General features: G+C 44.1%; 1 protein-coding gene across 1 annotated transcript in view; it reads right to left on the bottom strand.

Moving 5' to 3' along the window:
- The window catches only part of KCNQ5 (potassium voltage-gated channel subfamily Q member 5), a 746,121-nt gene that overhangs the window by 5,178 nt on the left and 716,148 nt on the right, over positions 1–24,795 (bottom strand). Inside the window, exons 11-13 of the mRNA XM_073626797.1 lie at positions 19,262–19,370; positions 16,700–16,831; positions 1,069–1,195 (exon numbers count right to left, since the gene is read on the bottom strand). Coding sequence (XP_073482898.1) covers positions 1,069–1,195; positions 16,700–16,831; positions 19,262–19,370 — 368 coding nt within the window. The remainder of the gene's footprint in view (positions 1–1,068; positions 1,196–16,699; positions 16,832–19,261; positions 19,371–24,795) is intronic.

Below are 24,795 nucleotides of genomic sequence, written 5' to 3'. Positions count from 1 at the left end.
CTGCCCCAAGCTACATACCTATTGGGCAAGTATGGTGACCACGGTCAACTCGGTATTTAAAATCTCCCTTTCACAGGACCCGAGAGCTTGCCTCTTGGGTGCTCTGGAGGAATATGAGTGGGAAGAACACTGCAGGGAGGCCGTGCGAGTTCTGTTCTAGGCAAGAAAACTAATTATGCTACACTGGAGGTCTGAGGCTCCTCCCACTACAAAAGAATGGATTGAGAATATAGGTGTAGTATTCAGAATGGAAAAATTGGTATACCAACATAGAGATAGTACACACAAGTTGGAGAAACTGTGGCCAATGTGGTTGGATGTACCGGGATTGGCCCCGGTGGACCTGGTAGCAGACAGATGGGAATAAATGTTGGGTGAGGATTGAGATGCACGAAATGATAAAGGGGAATGTGTGACATTTGTCCAGTAGATTTATAAGTAGTTGTCTTTCTGGTTGGACAAACTGCACTGATTCCATTACTGCATTAAAGATTATATTTGTAAGGCAATTCACCACAAAAGGCAATGAGAAACCTGCATGTAATGTACCTTTGCAAACTAAATAAAATTTGGTTGGATATAAAAAAAAGAAATATGTAGCATGGCATTGATGACCGCTACCAGTAATCATTGTTTTCTGCCGTCAGTGAAGGCTCCATGCCAGCAGAACACAATAGCACAGCAGGTTTGATTCTCCCAGCCACAATGACTCTGTAGATCAGAGAATTGAGTGATTTTCTTTCCTTCCATCCATGGTAGATGGAAAGAAAATTACATAATCTATGGGCTGCTTTAATTATTGCACTAGAACAAGCATGCAGCAAGTGAAATCAGAGCTCCTTATCTACATACTACTTCTGGGTCCATAACTCGCAAGGCCTTAAAGGCAGTAAATTTACATGACAGCTAAGCAACTACCATTTCAAGTTCTTATCATTTATACACATTAGCATTTTCAGAAACAGATGTCAATAATGGTAGCCCACATCAATTCAGTACACTTTTAATTTTAATTAAGTTATTTTATGGCATGACTAATAAGAATAAAAGAAAAAATTATTTTATTACCTGCTTCTCAACTTTAACCACTCGACCCAACATACTGAGGTCATCTGCGGTCTCAATTTCAGAAATATTTTTTTCCCGGCTTTTTTTATCAGTGGTTATTTGACCTTTTCCAAGAATTTGGTCAACCCTGTAAATGATAAAACAAATCGAAATCATAATGTGTAGCTTATAGTAGCATTACAATCAGAATAATATTTTCTTTCCCCAAATTTGTTTCCCTTGCTTTCTAATTTTTCCCCCCTCCATTGACCAAATTAACACTTGAAAGTCTAAGAACAGGTAAACGATTACAATATTTTTTTTTTTTTTTGTAGTATTATGGAACAACCTTGAAAAGAGACTCAGACAGAGAATTTGAACACTAATTAGAACGCTATAGCACTGCTTAGCAAAGTTGTGTTTAGGCATTCTAGATGCTATGATGCTGACTAAAGCCCCATACACACGGGCAGAATGTCGGGAGACATTTGCAGGTACAAAAAATACCGGCCGACATTCTGCCCGTGCATATGTCAGTCTTTCCGACAGAAGCCGGCCGCTTGGCAGGCTTACGTTGGAGGTGCATGCTGGAAAACCAACAGCCGACCAACTCCTGATCAGTGCTTAGCTAATGGCAGAGAGCGCTGATCTGTTCTGGTGGGTGGAGACAGAACACAATAGCTCAGCGGGGGAGATCGCTGTACTAACCTCGCATGGTTAATTTGGCTAGTTTCTGTTGCCATTATGATTTAAAAAGAGTAAACACAGTTGATTGATAATAAATGGCTTCAGCCAAACACTAACCATGAGTGAAAAAAATGTTTTTGCGTTATCATTCATATTCTCTGAAAAATGGCCAAGAAATCATAAATTCTGCCAGGGTATGTAAACTTATGAACACAACTGTGTGTCCTATCTATTTACCAATGCTAGCAGCATGAGGATTAAAAAGGATTGAGAGAGTGAATTTACACTTTAAAATTACCTCTGTGCCTGTACTAGCACGTGTATTGCCTTTTCCACATAGTGTGTTCACTCTTCTCAATCTATCCTGCTATGGCTGTCTAGCCCCAGTTGTTATTGTTGGCTGAATTTATTTACCATTTTGTGTCTCTATTGCCGTCTGTATTTCTTTTTCTCAAGTTGTACTGTATTTGTATCACATTGACCAGCTATATTGTGGGTACGCCACACAATGAAGAACATAAATATATTCAGCAAGAAAATAGGTCAAGAAACAGTTACAGGAAATGTATTCTTATATAAAGTATACCCATCACGAGAAAAGTCAGAGGTCCTTATCTGCACTTGCCGACTATTGCAACTCTTTCCTCACTAGCCTACCTTTACACAGGCTATCCACCTTCAGTCTATTATGAATGGTGATGCTAGACGAATACACCTTACTAACTGATCCATGATGACTGTTCCTCTCTACCAATCCCTTCACTGGTTTCCCCTACCCCATCCTATAAAATTCAAAATACTAACCCCAATATCCAAGGCCATCCATAACATCTCCCCCAACTACATCACCAACCTCATGTCATGGTTATGCAATAGAGTTTCTCTGTCAGCTTACCTGTCTCCATGTGTTCATCTCTAAAGACCAGCTGCCTCTCACCTGACTGGTTTTATAACCTCTCCTCTAGGCATGGCCCCACCCCAGGCCCTATCAGGGAACCCTATATTAACCTGTGCACTGCAAGCCAGCAGTGCTGATCAACCATTGTGTGTTAGCCTGTGTACTTGCTCTGTTTCCTACATCTGATTCCAGTTACCGACTTTGGCCTGTTCTTAGCTATTCCTGTCTGCTCGTGACCCTGACCTTTGACGTGTCCCTGACCATCCCTGTTTGCCTGTGACCCTGAACCTTGGCATGGACTCTGCTGTCCTTGTCTGCTTGTAGGCCCCGACCTTGGCTTGTCCCTTACTTTCCTTGTTGTTCCAGCCTGCTGCCTCCTTCCTCTTCTCCTGTAGTCTACCGTGAGCTGTGAGACCCTGGGGGCCACGACCTGGAGCCAGACTGCAGTGCAGTCCATCCTCACCACTAGAGGCTCTGGTGAACACCTGCTGGCTCAGCGCCCTGGGGAATCTATGCTCTAGCTCCCAGTGGGATCTGTGTCAGTGATCTAGTAGACCTGCTTCCTGAACCTCCCAGGGTTCAATCCGCAGCAGTCAGTCCTAGGGTCCACTACCTTAGCGGTGCACTTCTGACCCCTACAGAGTGCATCTGTCACCTAGCCTCAAGGTGACCTGACAGTTTGATCAGCCATGGACCCGGCTGATGTGCCGCTACCTGCAGATGATCCGTTGAAGGGCTTAGTTTGCAGACTTGAGACCCAGGAATCGCATCAGACCCAGGTGATGCGATTCCTTCAGGATTTGGCATCCCGTTTTGAACAGGTTCAGGCCTCATTAGGACCCCCGGTTCAACAACCTCAACCGCTATCTGCTGCTGCACCTATCGCACCAGTCGCAGCCACACATTCATTGCAACTGCCAGCTCCGGCCCATTTCTCTGGGGACTCCAAGGCTTGCAGGGGGTTCCTTAGCCAGTGCACGATTCATTTTGAACTTCAGCCCCAAAACTTCCTGTCTGATCGGGCGAAAGTGACCTATATTATATCTCTCCTGTCCGGTGAGGCGCTAGCTTGGGCTGCCCCTCTATGGGAACTGAATGATCTAGTGTTTTCTAACCTGTCTGTTTTCTTGAAACTTTTTCGGAATATCTTCGAGGAACCGGGTCGTGTCTCCTCAGCGGCTAGCGCTCTTTTACGTCTCCGTCAAGAGTCCGCTTCTGTGGGACAGTATGCTCTTCAGTTCCGTATCTTCACAGCTGAATTGAGCTGGAATAATGAGGCCCTAGTTGCAACCTTTTTACATGGCCTCTCTGATAGAGTGAAGGATGAATTAGCAGGAAGATCCCTTCCTGCTGATCTGGACGGTGTCATCACCTTGTGTAACCAGATCGATATTCGCTTTCAGGAGAGGGCCATGGAAAAAAGACACCAGCACTCCCCGTTCCTTAGGCAGCTTGAGCTCCCAGTCCCTTCTCTTCGATCCGAGGAGCACCCCCTGCCCGTTGAGGAACCTATGCAGCTAGGCTGGACCAAGTTGTCTCCTGAAGAACGCGCTAGGCGCAGAACTCTGGGCCTGTGCCTCTATTGTGGGGCCAAAGGTCATTTTCGTGACACTTTTTCTCTTCGTCCGGAAAAAAGATCGGGGGTAATACATCTGGAAGGTGGAGTATTAGACCCTGAAGTATCACCTTCACCTTCTCGTCTTCTTCTTTCTGTGTTCCTTCATGTCGGCCCTTCCTCACGTTCGGTCTCAGCACATCTGGATTCCGGAGCCGCTGGCAATTTCATGGATTGGGAAACTGCATCTTCCATGAGACTTACCCTTTTGCCCCTTTCAACGCCATTGGTGGTCTTGGCGATTGATGGCACTGTTCTCCCAGGGTCCTATCCGCTTCCAGACCCTTCCTGTTAAGATGTCGGTAGAGACACTCCATCAGGAGTGGATATCCTTCCTTGTCTTGCCTAAGGCTTCATCTCCTATCATATTAGGTCTTCCTTGGTTACGGTTCCATTCTCCACACATTGACTGGACTGCTGGATGGATCCTGGCTTGGGGTTCCTCCTGTTCCTCTTCCTGCCTACTCAAGGTTACCCCAAAAGAGAAACTTCCTGTTGCCACCATCCCAGTATCTTCTGCTCTTCCCGCTGCATATAGCGATTTCTGGAATGTCTCCTGCAATAGTCGGGCTGAGGCACTCTCTGGATCATGTGGCACTCTGGATGAGGAGCCCACCTGTGAACTTGAGCCGATCATTCACTCCAGTTTGCATGGTCATTTACCTTTGCCTGTTCCTGGACCCCCTTGGATGCACACCCAGGCTGATTCGTCTACCAGTTCCACAGTCGCTAAGCCCTGTGATGTGATTCTGGTGGTCGCTGCACCTGGCAATGCTGTTCAGGCGGCCTCTGCACCAGTTCAGCCTATTCCCAGTGAAGCTATCCAGCTTGACTTCTGTGGCACATCACTTTCTAACCAACCTGGTCTCAGGGATCCACTGACTTCTGTCCAGTCTGATGATCCTGTGTTGGATGTCCAGTTCATCTTTAAGGGTCTGGGGGACCCTGCTCAGACTCCTGATGGTCTTCTTATGCCTTTACCCATTCCTAAGAAGCCTTTAGCCCTCAATAAGTCCTCTCGTCCTCTCCCTACCTCGGTTTCGGTCTCTGAGGATAATCTTAAGTACGAGATTAGTCAAGTTCTCAATTCCTGGCGCCGTAGAGGCATTCTTAAGTACCTCGTACATTGGGAAGGGTTTGGTCCTGAGGAGAGGTCTTGGATCACTGCATCTGAGATCTTTGCGCATCGTCTGTTGAGGAGGTTTCATCTGGAGTTTCCCTTTAAGCCAGGGCCCAGGCGGGGGAGAGGGAAGCCTCATAAGGGGGGGGTACTGTCATGGTTATGCAATAGAGTTTCTCTGTCAGCTTACCTGTCTCCATGTGTTCATCTCTAAAGACCAGCTGCCTCTCACCTGACTGGTTTTATAACCTCTCCTCTAAGCATGGCCCCACCCCAGGCCCTATCAGGGAATGCTATATTAACCTGTGCACTGCAAGCCAGCAGTGCTGATCAACCATTGTGTGTTAGCCACCGTGTGTACTTGCTGTGTTTCCTACATCTGATTCCAGTTACAGACTTTGGCCTGTTCTTAACTATTCCTGTCTGCTCGTGACACTGACCTTTGGCGTGATCCCGACCATCCCTGTTTGCCTGTGATCCTAAACCTTGGCGTGAACTCTGTTGTCCTTGTCTGCTTGTGGCCCCGACCTTGGCTTGTCCCTTACTTTCCTTGTTGCTCCAGCCTGCTGCCTCCTTCCTCTTCTCCTGTAGTCTACCGTGAGCGTGAGCTGTGAGACCCTGGGGGCCGCGACTTGGAGCCAGACTGCTGCGCAGTCCATCCTCACCACTAGAGGCTCTGGTGAACACCTGCTGGCTCTTAGGCTCCGTGCCCTGGAGAATCTATGCTCTAGCTCCCAGTGGTATCAGTGTCAGTGATCCAGTAGACCTGCTTCCTGAACCTCCCAGGGTTCAATCTGCAGCAGTCAGTCCTAGGGTCCACTACCTTAGCGGTACACTTCTGACCCCTACAGAGTGTATCTGTCACCTAGCTTCAAGGTGACCTGACACATCATCTGCAGATATCGCCCAAATCGTCCTCTCTGCTCCTCCCAAGACCTCCTGCTCTCTTGTGCCCTTGTTACCTCCTCCCATGCTCACCTCCAGGACTTCTCCAGAGCCTCTCCCATCCCCTGGAACTCGCTGTCCCAGTATGTCCAATCAGCCCCTACCCTGTCCACCTTTAGGCAATCCCTGAAAACTCACTTATTCGAGGAAGCCTGCCACACCCCCACCTAAGAACTGTACCTGAGTCACCACCATCAGATCATCCCCTGCAGCTATTACCACCTCCCCCTCCCTTTAGATTGTAAGCTCCATGAGCAGGGCCCTCTTATTCCTCCTGTATAGAACTGTATTGTAATTGTACTGTCCCCCCATTTTTTTTTTTTTTAATTCTTTATTTGTGAAATACAAGATATATTGAAAATCATACAGATATGGTCAAGCAGATGTAATGAAACAGAGGTTACTACTTTATATTAGTTCCAAACGAAGCATCTCTGTTTTACTGATCACCTCCCTTCGACCTTGAAAGCCTTTCTTAGAAATAAAACCAGACCATGTTTGCTTGAATAAACATTCTCAAGGTTAGGGAGCTCTCTGATTTCCCTGTGTGAGTGAGCTCTTGTATGTATGATACCAGTAACCTACAAGATATGACCAAAGGGTCATCAATTTCTATTATAGGTTAAAAGAACCTAACGGTCCTGTAAATGATTAGAAAGTTAATGAGAATACGAAAGAAGAGAGTAAAGAGGAAAGAAACGGGGTGAAAACAAAACGGAAATTAAAGTTAGGTAAATTAGGGAGGGAAGAAAGGAAGGGGAAAGGGTGGGAAGAGAGTGGGAAGGGGGAGGGAGAACCAAGGGGACCGATATGGTCTCTCTTCCTCACCCCTCGGCCTCCCCGTATTTTCCACCAGGCATTCTCATTGCCTGTCTTTACCCCCTCGCCCCGTCTCATCGAGCATTTTCTCTGTGTTTAGATTATCAACCCAGCATGCTCCTCCGAATAGAAAAATTCACGCCAATAGTACCATTTCTTAAGGAATTTTTCACTGTTCCCTTTATCTGTCGCTATTAAGTCCTCCATTTTATAAATGTCAGCGATTTTCTTTAGCCACATTGCCACAGTCGGGGGTTCCGTTTGCTTCCAGAGCAGAGGGATGCAACTTTTCGCTGCTGTGCTTAACAGAGGTAGAATCGACTTCCTGTAAGCTTTGCTCGGAATTTCATGGTGATGTAATAAAAATAATTCTGGGTTCTTGGGTAGCTCCCTGTCTGTGAACTTTTGTGTAATTCTATGGACCTCAGACCAAAAGGATGTCAAGCGCTTGCAGGACCAAAAGATATGAAGAAGGGTGCCCATCTCCTCACCACATCTCCAACACAGATCTGAGCTCTGGGGGAATATCCTATGCAGCCTAACTGGAGTGTAATACCATTGAGACAGTATTTTAAAACCCGCTTCCTGCTGATTAGCGCAAATTGAGGTTTTGAAAGTAAAGAGAATTACTCTCTCCGCTTGTTTCTCGGTAAGCTGTATGCCCAGGTCTCGTTCCCATTTGATTATATAAGTAGGTTTATAGCCTTTGGGGGATGCGAGCAGAAGTTGGTAAGTAAGCGAGATGGTGTGTCGCATTGGTTCCTGCTCTAGGCTTATTTGCTCAAATGGTGTCAGGGATCTTAAATATGGTGTCGGTGGAGTTTGTGCTTTAATAAAGTGAGCTAATTGTATTTTTTGCCAGAAGGAAAGGCCGGCTAAAAGAGGATCATCCATGATAGCTTTCCTGGACAACCACTGTCCATTTAGAATGAAGTGACGGAGTTGGCACCTGTCACCACCCTTCAACTCCTGAAAACTGGTGTCATAACACCCCGGCCTAAAATCCGGGTTCCCGATTACCGGGGTGAGTGGGGAAGGGGCAGGTGCAACAGAGTGTTCTCGATTAATTTTCTGTGTTATACGCCAAGTCTCTCCTACCGTAGGATGGTTTACTACGTGAGCTGGTATGTTTTTCTGACACCAGGGTAGACCCTTTAACTCTAACCCCGAGAGAAGTTCCTCTATTTGAATCCATTGTTTTAGTTTTTCATGTTTGCACCAATCTAAAATTCTTGACAAGTGGCATGCGGCATGGTACAGACTTACGTCCGGGAGGCCAATGCCGCCCGACGTTTTAGGTAATCTTAGAATGGCCTGTGCCAACCTCGGAGGTTTCAGAGCCCATATGAACCTACCTATAGTATGGTTTATAGTTCGTAAGAAGGCATTTGGGACCTTGACAGGGAGTGTCTGGAGGTAATATAATAAACGTGGCATGATGTTCATTTTCACTATGCTACACCTACCAAACCAAGAGAACATGCCTGTTTGCCATTTCAATAGGTTTTTTTTATGTTTGAAAGAAGTGAGGGAAAGTTAATTGTGAAAATGTCTTCCACATTATTTGGTAGGCGGATGCCTAGGTATGTAATGTACGACCCCGCCCATTTAAAAGCAAAGTCTAGTCTTAAAAGGTTAAGCAGGTGTCAGGCGACTAGTAGACCAGACTGTGTGGACTGCACAGAGATAACCCAAAACACATGTAAGTGAATAGTGATATTTATTAAAATAGGTGATAATTCAGGAAATACAAACAGTGCAACACCAACACAACAAACCCACTACAAACAACAATATCTACAGCAAGGGGCAATACCGGAATCACAGATGTCAGCCAGGCCAGGGTCATACACAGCAGGTCAGCAAGAACAAGGGATATACCAGAGACATAAACGTTTAGCCAAGCCAAGGTCATACACAGGAAGATCAGTAAATGAGGGACAGGGAACCAACAGGACAGAGAGGAGATGGATCGGGCTGAAGGGTACAGGAACACAGAAGGGATCGGGTCAGGATAAGCTCGGGCACAAAGTCAGATGCAGGCTCAGGATCGGGTAACAGGCGAACAAGGTCAGGGCTCAAGGAGAGAGATACCAAGGCAAGCATATGAGGGCTTGCCGGGTAGTTATAGGACTGACTGTGATTGACTTCAAGTCACACCTGAGCGCAGGGAGTGTTGTCTGCTCCATACTGCCAGGATCCATCCGCTGGTGGATGTCAGTACTGCGGCCAAAAGATGAAATGACACCAGCAGGGAAATATTCTCCCGACAGTTCAACACTGCCAGGAGACACCTGCTGGTGGACCCCAGTACGGCATGCCAAACGATATATCTTACCAGCGGATGAATCCTTTCCTGACAGTACCCCCCCTTAAAGGAGCGGCCTCCGGATGCTCCAACTAGTCTTAATTGTCCATAGTCTATGGCATCAGGCAGAATGGTGGAAGAAGGCTGGTCATCAGGCCCATCCAGGCAGACAGCTGGCACATCAGAGTCATTGAGCTGGGCAGCGGACAGGAACAAACCAAGCTGGGCAGCAGACAGGAACAAACCGAGCTGGGCAGCAGACAGGAACAAACCGAGCTGGGCAGCAGACAGGAACAAACCGAGCTGGGCAGCAGACAGGAACAAACCGAGCTGGGCAGCAGACAGGAACAAACCGAGCTGGGCAGCAGGCTCCGGGTCATCGAGCTGGGCAGCAGGCTCCGGGTCATCGAGCTGGGCAGCAGGCTCCGGGTCATCGAGCTGGGCAGCAGGCTCTGGAACATTAGGCCGAACAGCGAGCACCATAAGGGCAGGCCGGATTACAGGCACCGGCTCAGCAAGCTGGGTAACGGACCCCGGCCCAGTGGGCTGGGTAACAGGCCCCGACTCAGCGAGCTGGACACTGGGCACAGGTTCGGCAAGCCGGATAACGGATACTGGCTTGACAGGCAAAGTGACGGACTTCGGTTTAGCAGACTGGGTAACGGGCACCAGTTCAGCAGACCGGGTAACGGGCACCGATTCAACAGACTGGGTAACGGGCGCCGATTTAGCAGGCTGAGACACAGGCACCGAAACTCCAGGCTGAAACACGGGCACCGAAACTTCAGGCTGAGACACGGGCACCGAAACCTCAGGCTGAGACACCAACATCAAGACATCAGGCTGGAAGACAGGTACCAGGATATCAGGCTGGAGGATGGGCACATCAGACCGGAAAGCAGACTCATCAGGCTGAACAGTGGGCACATCAGGCTGGAAAGTGGGTACCGAGACATCAGACCGGGCAGCAGGTGCTGGAACTTCAGGCTGGACAGCAAAGACAGGCGCTGGCACATCAGGCAGAACAGCAGGTACTGGCGCAACAGGCTGAACAGGTACATCGGACTGGTCAGTAGTCGCTGGAGCGTCAGACTGGAACATGGACACTGGGATTTCGGGCTGAGCAGCAGGCACTGGGACCTCAAACTGGGCAGCGGACACAGGCATTGGCACAACTGGCTGAGTAGCAGACACTGGCACATCAGGCTGGAAAGCGGACTGGAAAGCCGGCACCGAGACATCAGACCAGGCAGCGGGTACTGGAACTTTATACTGGGCAGCAGACACAGGCGCTGGCACATCGGGCAGAAGAGGAGGTGCTGGCATACCAGGCTGAACAATAGGTACATCGGACTGGACAGTAGTCACTGAAGCGTCAGACTGGAACACTGGTAGCAAAACTTTAGGCTGGAACATGGACACAAGGTCATCAGACCGGTCAGCAGGCACTGGACCGTCAGGCTGGGTAGCAGGCACTGGACCGTCAGGCTGGGTAGCAGGCACTGGACCGTCAGGCTGGGTAGCAGGCACTGGAACATCAGGCTGGGTAGCAGGCACTGGAACGTCAGGCTGGGTAGCAGGCACTGGAACGTCAGGCTGGGTAGCAGGCACTGGAACGTCAGGCTGGGTCACAGGCACTGGAACGTCAGGCTGGGTAGCAGGCACTGGAACGTCAGGCTGGGTAGCAGGCACTGGAACGTCAGGCTGGGTCACAGGCACTGGAACGTCAGGCTGGGTAGCAGGCACTGGAACGTCAGACTGGGTAGCAGGCACTGGAACGTCAGACTGGGTAGCGGGCACTGGAACGTCAGACTGGGTAGCAGGCACTGTAACGTCAGACTGGGTAGCAGGCAGAGGTTTGGCAGAATCAGGTGGGTTAGTTGGTGTGGAAGCAAGTTGGGTTACTGGCAGGATCGTGTGGGTAGGAAAGAATTTTTGTTTCTTTTTTGGTTTAGCCCGTGCAGTTTTGTATGTAGGTGCAGGGCTGTAAGAAAAGAAAATAGCTGGATCGAAGGAAGACCAAGGAACTGTAGCTAGAGAGGGGTTTTGTGGAACTGTTACAGGTGGAGGAGAAGAGACAGGTGGATTGAAGGCGGGATAGATGCTACACTTGGAGACTGGGTGGTAGTATTTGGTAGGGGGTTGAGTAAACTGGGCTGTAGCTGAGGTTACCATAGGCGACGGGGAGATAGATTTTTGGGAAGGTAGGTGATTAATGGTAGGGCTGGAATATTGTGGCTTAGCTAAAGACAGGAGATCTGACCATGCCTGCAGCACAGGTTGAACAAATGCTGATTCACAAACAGCCTGACTAATCAAGGATTGCACCGACTGGATGCAACTAGACAACACCTGCTGTGAACAGGAGGAATAGTGTTCCATGAAATAGGCTGGATCATCCTCTAACAACCAAACCAGGGATTCAACTTGGTCATAATTGAAAGGGGGAGAAAAATCATTGCTTCCTTCGGGAATGCATGAAAGGGCGAGTTTAGCACATAACTTGATCAGGGGCTGAGCATCTTCAAATGACATACACCCCTGATCCACTAGGGAATGAGCTAATCGGATAGTTTCCATCAGCTGGTCACTAGTCCACCCTTTTAAAATCTGGCCACAATATTCACCATCCTCTTCTGCTAGCAGAGAATAATAAATTATTTCATTGTAATCCATATTAGCAGACCTAACAAACCATGATGGTTTCTCAATGCAGCCATGTCTGGTCAGGGATGGCCTTGGTATACTGTCAGGAGACTAGTAGACCAGACTGTGTGGACTGCACAGAGATAACCCAAAACACATGTAAGTGAATAGTGATATTTATTAAAATAGGTGATAATTCAGGAAATACAAACAGTGCAACACCAACACAACAAACCCACTACAAACAACAATATCTACAGCAAGGGGCAATACCGGAATCACAGATGTCAGCCAGGCCAGGGTCATACACAGCAGGTCAGCAAGAACAAGGGATATACCAGAGACATAAATGTTTAGCCAAGCCAAGGTCATAAACAGGAAGATCAGTAAATGAGGGACAGGGAACCAACAGGACAGAGAGGAGATGGATCGGGCTGAAGGGTACAGGAACACAGAAGGGATCGGGTCAGGATAAGCTCGGGCACAAAGTCAGATGCAGGCTCAGGATCGGGTAACAGGCAAACAAGGTCAGGGCTCAAGGAGAGAGATACCAAGGCAAGCATATGAGGGCTTGCCGGGTAGTTATAGGACTGACTGTGATTGACTTCAAGTCACACCTGAGCGCAGGGAGTGTTGTCTGCTCCATACTGCCAGGATCCATCCGCTGGTGGACGTCAGTACTGCGGCTAAAAGATGAAATGACACCAGCAGGGAAATATTCTCCCGACAGTTCAACACTGCCAGGAGACACCTGCTGGTGGACCCCAGTACGGCATGCCAAACGATATATCTTACCAGCGGATGAATCCTTTCCTGACAGCAGGGAATTTGGCATGGATATATTTAATGCTTCTGATTTTTGGATGTTTACTTTGAAAGCTGATAAGGTGCCATAAGTCCGTAATTGTGACATTAAATTAGGTATAGAAATCAGGGGATTCGTTATGAAAAAAAGTAAATCATCTGCAAACGCTGCCGTTTTAGGGGCTAGAGACTCACTTAAAGGAACTCCTGATATGTTAGGATTAACTCTAATTGTGCGGAGGAAGGGTTCTAGGGATAATATGAAAATTAGTGGGGACAGTGGGCAACCCTGCCTTGTCCCATTGGAGATACCAAAGGGGGCGGAAAGCTGGCCATTAACTTTCACTTTTGCTGTGGGCTTGGAGTAGATGGCATGTATCCAATTCATCATCCTAACTCCCAAACCAATTTGGTGTAGCGTCTCAAATATGAAGGGCCAGCTCACTCTATCGAACGCCTTTTCGGCGTCGGTAGAGAGAAGTAGTAACGGGATTTTCCGTGTTTTGGCCGCGTGCATAAGATTGATTGCCTTAATGGTGTTATCCCTCGCCTCTCTGGAGGGTACGAAGCCTACCTGGTCTAAATGGACCAGCGAGGGAATTAGTTCTGACAGCCTCATGGAAAGTACTTTAGTGAAGATCTTTAGATCAATGTTAAGGAGTGAAATTGGTCTATAGTTTTGACACAATAAAGGGTCCTTGCCCTCCTTGGGTATCACTGAGACAAAGGCCCGTAGGGAGTCTTCTGGGGGGAGTGCCCCCTTTCCGGCGTCGTTATAGGCCGCTAGGAAATGCGGTGTCAGAATATTGCTAAAAGTCTTAAAATACGTCAGCGTGTATCCATCTGGGCCTGGGGCTTTGCCCGTTTGCATACGTGCTATGGCCATCGATACCTCTTCTTCCGTCAACGGCTCTTCTAAAGTCTTTAAGACCTCTTCAGGTAGCCGAGGAAGGCCCGATTTCTGAATGTATGCCCTTATTGCTTCCTGTTCGCGGGATATCTCGAGTCCCGAGGAAGGACGTTCAATATTGTATAATGCGGTGTAGTAATTACGGAACTGTTCTAATATTTCCTCTGTAGTATGCACTTTCGAGCCATCTTCTGTCTTCAATTCGGGAATAAAGGCTTGTGCCCGTTGGGTTTTCAAGGCCCTAGCTAACAGCCTGCCACACTTGTTGCTATGTTCATAAAAAGTGCGTTTACACTTTGCTATGACTGCCGTAGCTCTATTGCCAGGGATCTCAATTGACCCCTGAGGATCGTGAGCTCCCGCAGTGTCTGGGTAGCCCGTGTTTGTTTGTGGGCAGATTCCAGACTCCTGATTTTCCCCAATAGGTCAATAATTTGCTGAGCTCTTGCCCTCTTGAGACGTGTACCGATTTTTATCAAGATCCCTCTAATGGTGCATTTGTGGGCTTCCCACACCAGCAAGGGAGCACACTCCCCTTCTGCGTTTGTTGAGAAGAAATTCCTCAATTCTCTCGCCACTTCTTCAATCACCTCTGGTGACTGAATCAAGTGAGTCATTGAGCTTCCACTGCCACTGTTTGGGTCTATAGGGTAGTAAATCAATGTCTACAAACACCGGGGCATGGTCTGAAAAGGTGATGGACCCTATGGATGCGGATCGAACTCTAGATAAGAGAGATTGGGGCAGGAGAAACATATCGATTCTGGTATATGAATCATGTGGATTTCTGTCCCCCCTTTTTATTGTAAAGCGCTGCATAATGCGCTATATAAATCCTGTATAATAATAATAATATGTGGCACTTGAACTGAAGCAAGAGGGTAGGCATGTGAGCCAGGCAAATAGTGTTTAAAGTGCACCCATGCTTTACTCATTCAGGGCAAAGCAACAAGTTCACTTCAATGCCCCTATTCCAACCAGCATATCCTTAGCTTTCATTTGTTCCCCTTTTCTTGACGTTTAGCTCTATTACTAGGAATTACTAGAAATTATGGACTCTCCCCATATGGCATCCTGGTACATATCCCAGCACTTACATGGCTTAATAACTTAGGATGAGTGACCCTCACATAATGGGAAGATCAAAGGGTGGCCCTCTCCAATGTTTTGGTAGTCATTCACAGTCCATTGAGCAAGGATATTTTACAATTACAAACATTTTGGCATAAAAGTAGTTACATTATATGTGTGTCAACTCTGTATTTAGCTGTTTGAGTTCTACTTTAAAGATCCAAAATAATCCCATGGTCAAAAATATTTTTTGTTGCTTTTATAAATGTAAACTAACTTTTGGGCATTAATATTCTTAAAAGATTCTCTTTTGCTGAGCTGAATAACAGACTTGAAACCATATTCAAGATTAATCAATATCCCAGAGAGCAATGTGCAAAGAGCAGAAACCCATCACAACTAATCAGGATGACTTTTTTTCCAGTGATAGTTGATTGGTTTCTATAAGCTATTGCACAGATCCCATTTCTCTCTCTGCTTTATAGGTCTGCATGATTTAAGTCAATATCTATGCCAAATCCTTGTCCAACATGTTGTTGGAAAACTTGATGCTATAAAAGGTAACTATAATCTTATTTTTTTTTTTTCCAGAAACATGTAAACGTGATCAGCTTACCCACTTGGGAAGCAGGTGCTGGTTTTAAATGGCTCTATGACAGCAGGTATTTGTGCCAGCACCATTTTAAAATGTCACCAAAACTTAGCAGTTCTCTTGAGTCCTGGCAAGGTTTAGCATTGATACTGGTAACAGTCAATGGCAGCTTGGGTCCAACAATAAGCCCAGGAGCTGAAATGATCAGCTCCTAGGCTTCCGTATCTATAGCGTGCTCTGTAGCACTGTAAACACAATGCTTTGACATTTTAAAAAAATAGATAAAAAAATAAAAATAAAGAAAAGAAAATCTAGTAAAAAAAAAAAAGAAAGTATTCCCTCCCCAGATTTAACACCTGGTCCCAAGAATGATGTTGGGTGATCTGATTGACAACTGCATTTATTGTGTGAGTGGCAGATGCTCTAGTAAGCAAACGCAAAGTCACTTGGCATTTTAGCAATTGCAAACCTGTGAAGTCAATATTATTACCTACCTGACTTGATCTTATCCTAATGTTATGCTAACAATTCATGCAAATTGATTATTTATTCCTGAGTAGAGTCAAAAGGGGAATAAATTAAAATGTATTACTTTATTTTACCATTTCGCTACATTACAAAAAAAAAAAAAAATAACATTTATGTGATATCCTTTTATTACTTCTTATCTCTTAAAGTTGAAAAAATAAGTATTTTTAGTTTTTCACTGTTGTTTACTAAGTAAAATCTAGGAAGTAAAATTATATGTAAAATTAGCTACCAAATTAAGGCCTATTTGTTATGAGAACATCCACCTGCACCTCCAGTCTATGGACTGGTTAACATCTCTATATTTCTGTGTGGCTGAAAATTGACCTCAGCAGTTGGTATTCAAGGAGGGCAAGTGATTGAAGTGACTGACATGTAATGTAGATAGGAACTAGAGGGAGAATCTACAAATCTGTAGGTGCAGCACAATAATTGAACAATTGCATATTTGACTTAAGTTAAAACCCAAGTGGAATCTGACAAAAGGAACAGTGTAGGAGCCAAGCTACCAGCTGATAACATCTCATCAAGATGGAATGGAAAGTGACATAAGAAGTGACAACATGATAAATGTGTTAGTCTTAATCGCCTTCTAAACTATTAGTGCATTCCAATAAAAGATAAAGTTCTAGAACGATTCAAACTGCAATGCAAGTAAGTGTTTTTATTTCAACTGCATATGTTAAAAGGCCATGTACTATTTACTGACCGTGTTTGGAGGCTCTTTATTCTGCATAACATATCCAAATGGCCAGCAGAATATTGCTCAATCACATCTTTCACATCATATGGACGCAGGGTCTCCTTGAACTTTCGCTTTGCTACATGGAATTTCATAATTCTGTTGGAGTAAAGGAAAAGTTGTGTCACCTCTAGTCTTTTTATAAATTCAAGGTGTGCATTATTTACTCATATTTTTGGGTTTAAAGAGCATGCATGGTTTATTTACCTGTACTGTAGATGATGAGTTATATGAATTTCCTAAGTTTTCCCTTTGCTACTAATAATAAACTTAAATGTATAGTAAAGATAACAAAATCTCTTTTAAAATATTTTTTTAAAGATAAACTTATAAAAGATCATCATGATGTATATACAGTCAGGTCCATAAATATTGGGACATCGACACAATTCTAATCTTTTTGGCTCTATACACCACCACAATGGATTTGAAATGAAACGAACAAGATGTGCTTTAACTGCAGACTTTCAGCTTTAATTTGAGGGTATTTACATCCAAATCAGGTGAAAGGTTTAGGAATTACAACAGTTTGTATATATGCCTCCCCCTTTTTAGGGAACCAAAAGTAATGGGACAGATGAACAATCATCCATCAAACTTTCACTTTTTAATACTTGGTTGCAAATCCTTTGCAGTCAATTACAGCCTGAAGTCTGGAACGCATAGACCTCACCAGATGCTGGGTTTCATCCCTGGTGATGCTCTGCCAGGCCTCTACTGCAACTGTCTCTACAGTTCCTGCTTGTTCTTGGGGCATTTTCCCTGCAGTTTTGTCTTCAGCAAGTGAAATGCATGCTCAATCAGATTCGGGTCAGGTGATTGACTTGGCCATTGCATAACATTCCACTTCTTTCCCTTAAAAAACTCTTTGGTTGATTTCGCAGTATGCTTCGGGTCATTGTCCATCTGCACTGTGAAGTGCCGTCCAATGAGTTCTGAAGCATTTTGCTGAATATGAGCAGATAGTATTGCCCGAAACACTTCAGAATTCATCCTGCTGCTTTTGTCAGCAGTCACATCATCAATAAATGCAAGAGAACCAGTTCCATTGGCAGCCATACATGCTCACACCATGACACTACCACCACCATGCTTCACTGATGAGGTGGTATGCTTTGGATTATGAGCAGTTCCTTTCTTTCTCCATACTCTTCTCTTCCCATCACTCTGGTAAAAGTTGATCTTGGTCTCATCTGTCCATAGGATGTTGTTCCAGAACTATGAAGGCTTTTTTAGATGTTGTTTGGCAAACTCTAATCGGGCCTTCCTGTTTTTGAGGCTCACCAATGGTTTACATCTTGTGGTGAACCCTTTGTATTCATTCTGGTGAAGTCCTCTCTTGATTGTTGACTTTGACACACATACACCTACCTCCTGGAGAGTGTTCTTGATCTGGCCAACTGTTGTGAAGGGTGTTTTCTTCACCAGGGAAAGAATTCTTCGGTCATCCACCACAGTTGTTTTCTGTGGTCTTCCGGTCTTTTGGTGTTGCTGAGCTCACCGGTGTGTTCTTTCTTTTCAAGGATGTTCCAGACAGTTGATTTGGCCACACCTAATGTTTTTGCTATCTCTCTGATGGGTTTTGTTTTGTTTTTTCAGCCTAATGATGGCTTGCTTCACTGATAGTGATAGCTCTTTGGATCTCATATTGAGAGTTGACAGCAACAGATTCCAAATGCAAATAGCACACTTGAAATGAACTCTGGACCTTTTATGTGCTCATTGTGATAAGGGATAATGAGGAAATAACACACACCTGGCCATGGAACAGGTGAGCAGCCAATTGTCCCATTACTTTTGGTCCCTTAAAAAAAGGGAGGCACATATACAAACTGTTGTAATTTCTACACTGTTCACCTGATTTGGATGTAAATACCCTCAAATTAAAGCTGAAAGTCTGCAGTTAAAGCACATCTTGTTTGTTTCATTTCAAATCCATTGTGGTGGTGTATAGAGCCAAAAATATTAGAATTGTGTCGATGTCCAAATATTTATGGACCTGACTGTAATCTTAGCCTTGTTTCTATGTATAATATGTAATAATACATTGACATTGGTGTACACTTTTTTCCTCATCATATAAGCTGACTCTGTTCACCAATTTGCAGTGCTACACAGTCATTGAGCTTTTCACCTTCTTCTTGTTATGCAGGTGTCCACCAGGTCACGGAAAACAATGCACTCCCTATGTGGCCAGAAAAGACAGAGTAATTGCATTAAGCCACTGAAGGCTCCCTCTTTTGGCTAATTTATAATTACCTGTATGTGATATAATAACATAATGAAATTACTAAGCATCAAAGATAAGTTCATTCCATGGCCGAAAAACTTTCTGACAGCTTTCATTCCAACATGGCTTTGCTCCCTAATATCCAAGCCCAACCTTACATTTTACACTCCTGATCCCATTCCTTCCATTTTCATTTCGCATCCCGGCCAAATGGAATGAAAACTGAGCCTAACTGGTTGCTTTGGGTTACTTCAGCCTTTTGCTCACATTGCATAAAATAGGCTGTGATTTTTACTCACCTGACTGCTCGGATGACAGTTTTAAGAGCTGGAGTTAGATCTTCAACGGATACATCACAATGACATCCTTTCTCATCATGTGCTTCCTCTGTTCCAAGATTGACGTCACCTGAAAAGGTAAAATCAGACTTTAACGTTGAAGGTGCATATAGGAATGTCTAAGCTCCAGCTTATTGTAAATTCTTTCAATAAACCCACTTACAGGGGCATATTCACAAAGTCATGGGGCATATTCCCACACTCCAAAGATATGCTGGTAGGTTAAATGGCTTCTGTCTAAATTGGCCCTAGTATGAGTAGAGTGTATATGAATGTGAGAACCTTAGATTGTAAGTTCCTTGAGGGCAGGGACTGATGTGAATGTATAATAAATATCTAAAACACTGCATAAATGAACTCTATATACAGTGGGGATGGAAAGTATTCAGACCCCCTTAAATTTTTTACTCTTTGTTATATTGCAGCCATTTGCTAAAATCATTTAAGTGCATCATTTTTCCCCCCTCATTAATGTACACACAGCACCCCATATTGACAGAAAAACAGGATTGTTGACATTTTTGCAGATTTATTAAAAAAGAAAAACTGAAATATCACATGGTCCTAAGTATTCAGACCCTTTGCTATGACACTCATATATTTAACTCATATGTTGTCCATTTTTTCTGATCATCCTTGAGATGGTTCTACACCTTCATTTGAGTCCAGCTGTGTTTGATTATACTGATTGGACTTAATTAGGAAAGCCACACACCTGTTTATATAAGATCTTACAGCTCACAGTGCATTTCACAGCAAATGAGAATCATGAGGTCAAAGGAACTGCCTGAAGAGCTCAGAGACAGAATTGTGGCAAGGCACAGATCTGGGCAAGGTTACAAAAAAAAATTCTGCTGCACTTAAGGTTCCTAAGAGCACAGTGGCCTTCATAATCCTTAAATGGAAGACATTTGGGATGACCAGAACCCTTCCTAGAGCTGGCTGTCTGGCCAAACTGAGCTATCGGGGGAGAAGAGCCTTGGTGAGAGAGGTAAAGAAGAACCCAAAGATCACTGTGGCTAAGCTCCAGAGATGCAGTCGGAAGATGGGAGAAAGTTGTAGAAAGTCAACCATCACTGCAGCCCTCCACCAGTCAGGGCTTTATGGCAGAGTGGCCCGACGGAAGCCTCTCCTCAGTGCAAGACACATGAAAGCCCGCATGGAGTTTGCTAAAAAAAACACCTGAAGAACTCCGAGATGGTGAGAAATAAGATTCTCTGGTCTGATGAGACCAAGATAGAACTTTGTGGCATTAATTCTAAGCGGTATGTGTGGAGAAAACCAGGCACTGCTCATCACCTGTCCAATACAGTCCCAACAGTGAAGCATTGTGGTGGCAGCATCATGCTGTGGGGGTGTTTTTCAGCTGCAGGGACAGGACGACTGGTTGTAATCGAGGGAAAGATTAATGTGGCCAAATACAGGGATATCCTGGATGAAATCATTCTCCAGAGTGCTCACGACCTCAGACTGGGCCAAAGGTTTACCTTCCAACAAGACAATGACCCTAGCTAAAATAACGTAGGAGTGGCTTCACAACAACTCTGTGACTGTTCTTGAATGGCCCAGCCAGAGCCCTGACTTAAACCCAATTGAGCACCTCTGGAGAGACCTAAAAATGGCTGTCCACCAACGTTTACCATCCAACCTGACAGAACTGGAGAGGATCTGCAAGGAGGAATGGCAGAGGATCCCCAAATCCAGTTGTGAAAAACTTGTTGCGTCTTTCCCAAAAAGACTCATGGCTGTATTAGATCAAAAGGGTGCTTCTACTAATTACTGAGAAAAGGGTCTGAATACTTAGGACCATGTGATATTTCAGTCTTTCTTTTTTAAAAATGTCAACAATTCTGTGTTTTTCTGTCAATATGGGGTGCTGCGTGTACATTAATGAGGAAAAAAATGAACTTAAATGATTTTAACAAATGGCTGCAATATAACAAAGAGCGAAAAATTTAAGGGGGTCTGAATACTTTCTGTCCCCACTGTAAGTACCTGCAATAAATAAATCAATCAACACATAAATACATTTTCCCATCATATTCACTGTGTTTATAAAGCTCATACTAAGCAGTGTATTTATTAAAATCAGAGAGTTATAGAGGGCTGAACCTGCATGTACATTTGTTCTGTGTGAATTCCAGCGAAATTGAGTCCTAGTAGAATATTTTCTCTCTCTTTTTTTAAACTTGATTTTAATGGAAGTATTGCAAACAAAGAAAAGGACATACAGATATCATATATTTTATCACAATGTGAAATGTGAAAAACAATGTGAATAGTGATTTAGCAATGGTCTCCAGATTTGATAGAACTTCCCAGGGCAGCCTCTAGCCCTATACATCAGTTTGTGCAAAGGTAAGAATATTTTCTCTCTAGGTCAGATGTTCTTCTTTCATAAGTATAACATGAATCAGGAAAATACAGCTTTATAGCCATCCGACAGAGCTGATGACCAAGATCATCAACTCCATCTGGTCTAAAATAAAATATACATTCATTTGAAATGTATACATTTTGAACAAAAATTAAAAAAATAGACCAGTCAGACCAGTTAATCCCAGCCAATTTAAGAAAGACAATTATTGGAGCAGTTATATACATCCTTGTCTAAGCAGAGTGGCCTGAAATCATATTGATTTCTAGAGAATCCTCAGGCTTGTATTTTGCATTGCTGTTGCTGAGAGTGTATAATTTTTTTTACAATATTTATTTCATTATACTGCCAACACATATGCAACTTTGAGTCTAGGATCATCATTGTGAGTGAGATCAAGGGTGTTGCCACATGATGAGGTGTAGAATAGGTGTGTAAATTGGAACTGCACAGAATTACAAATAATTTGCCAGGTAAAACAGTTAACTCATATGTACTCAATGTATTTAGCTATTTGACTGGAGTTCCACTTGAAATAATTACAACGTGTGCATTTTTCAATCTAATTTTCAGTAAAGCATCAAAACAATAAAAACATTAGAGAGAAAGCTCTATCACAAGTGAGTTCATTTGCCACTGACTGGTTAAATAATTTTACAAGTAACAAACCTTTCTGTGTGCTTCTGTGGTAGGTTGAGCTTTTATAAAATGGTTTAGGCTTTTTATTTTGTATTGACTATTCACTAGAAAAATTACAATTTGCTGTAGATCCTGTAGTGGAATGCCTAAACAATGTCTACTGTCTATTCTAACAGGCAAATCTGCCTTTGAAAGATTTCGTAAGGACATTTTCTACTGTATGCCCTGTAGTTAATTAGTTCTCTATGAAGTAAAAAAGAAAATACTGTATACATGAACTATATTTTATGTGCCATAGAGAATTTATGTATGCCTTCGGCATCTGTGAATTACCAGCATTGCCTTATTCAGTAATGTTTCCCTGTGTTTCTTGACAACACACTGTGTTAGCAGTGGGATTACTATCACACCAGTCTAATCTTACTTAGAATGGTGACATTTTAACTGTATTTGCTACACTAATTCCTAGTAAAAACACAGGATTCCCCTTACCAATTCTCTTTGTGTTACTTGGCAAAATGTCTAAATGAAATCTTATATGTAAACAGTTTAAATAAGGAATTTCACCTGAAGGAAAATATAGCTAGTAGAGTCAATCTATGACAGTTTCATTAACACCTGGCATTCACATCTGTTGACTGGAAAGTGGGGTAGGAAGATTTGAATGTGTAGGATTTGCTGAATTCCCTGTGTATGGGTGTTTACACTGGGGGGAGAGGATTGTGTCAGGGGGGATTGTTGTGCTTGTAGGAGGGGTGCTCATGCTGGGTGGAACAACTGTGCTGCATGGGGAGGATTCTTGTTTGAAAGGGGGGGGGGGGGGGGTAATTTTTTGCTGATGAGGAATTTTTGGTGATGAGAGGATTTTGTTTGGGGGGGGGGGGGATTTGTTTAAAGAGGTGCTTTGTTAGGAGGGGGATATTTGTGCTGACCACCATACTCTGTATGATATGCTATATGTTTAATTTTTTATGGCTACTATACTCTGTTACATATTTCTAAATTATGTATGTTAAGTACTCCAAGCTCATCATGCACTTTGCAGGTTACATACTCCTGGCCTCTGCACTGTGTATGTTAAATACTCCTGTTCGCTGCATTATGAGTGCTGGGTGATGAATTACACACTCCTGATCCCTGTACTCTGACGTTACCTACTCTTGACCCCTGCGCTCTGTACAATGGGCTCTGTGTTACATACTCCTGACCTCTGCAATATTTACTATATGTTAATTTTATCAACAGTTGCAGGTGGCTAATTGGTTCCTAACTATTTTAATGCAGCCCTTCTTAAAGGCAGATTCAGACAAAGGGTTAACTTTATATTCTGTGTGCAGAAAGCATGTATCATAAAATAGCTTCATTTTTTAAAAATGTTCTGAGATTTATGTGCGTCTGTGAGTGTGTGGTAAAAAGCACAAGTAAAATGTGGTAAAAAAGTGCCAACCACCTTCGATCACCATCTGGCTGGCAAAGATTACAGAAATTAATGAGATGGAGGAGCTGATTGCAACAAAGAAGGATGTAAGGGAGAAATTCCTTCAGAAATGGTTCTACTGGCACAACTTTTTGTACTCCTCGGCCTACAAATCTTTGTTGGATTCAAAATGAGTGAAGTGGTGTTTGCATCCCTTGAGGCAAGACCTGGGAAGGGGTGGATCCCCTTACGTTTTGTGTCCTCTTCTCCATTTTTTTTGGGAACTTTTTCTACCCTTCTCCCTCAGTCCCAACTTCCACCCTGCCTCCTCTCCTTTTCTCTTTCTCTCTTTTTCTCTTTGCTCCCTTTTTTTTGTGCCTTTTTCAGCACACAGAGAATATTCTGTTGTCCACTGTCCCTCCTCTACACTGAAGCCAGTGCTTCAGTGCTGGGCCCCAATCACCTGACCGGACTTAGATTAGGTAAGTATACACATATTTCTTTTACAGGCCAGTTAGCATAGAATGGGGGTGGGAGTAGGTCTAAAGAGGTTGTAACCCTAAAAGAATAAAAAATAAAAATAAAAGATTCTGTTCCTTTAAACCAAGATAAACAGCATAGTGCTTGTGCTGTCTAATCTGTCCCTTTGCATGCTGTAAAAAACCTGGTTGATTCTGCCACTTCCTGTGCCCCCTATGTAAACTGACCAGAGTAATTATGGCTGATACCGTGATTCTATGATACCATGGTCAGTTTACATGCCTCCATCATCCCGCAGTCTCTACCCCCCTCCCCTCCCTCCCTGCCAGCTCCTGTTTGTGAGCGATCTCCTCCCCTCCCCTCCTGCCGCTATTAGTACCTGGCATTAAAGTCAGAGTAGGATTACTGTCAGCCCCTGTGTTATATGAAAAAATAAGTGTAGCACTCAAACATGTAACCATATAAATGGGAACATGAATAAAGTGACCAAAAAGTTAATCAACACACATGAAACAGATGATAATAATACTCATTAATGATGATAAATATAAAACAGTCAATACACAAAAGTAAAATAATGTG

The sequence above is a fragment of the Aquarana catesbeiana genome, linkage group LG04, assembly GCF_042186555.1.
Source record: "Aquarana catesbeiana isolate 2022-GZ linkage group LG04, ASM4218655v1, whole genome shotgun sequence".
NCBI lineage: Eukaryota > Metazoa > Chordata > Amphibia > Anura > Ranidae > Aquarana > Aquarana catesbeiana.
Note: the sequence above shows the minus strand (reverse complement) of the source record. Positions and strands in the feature narration are given on the sequence as shown.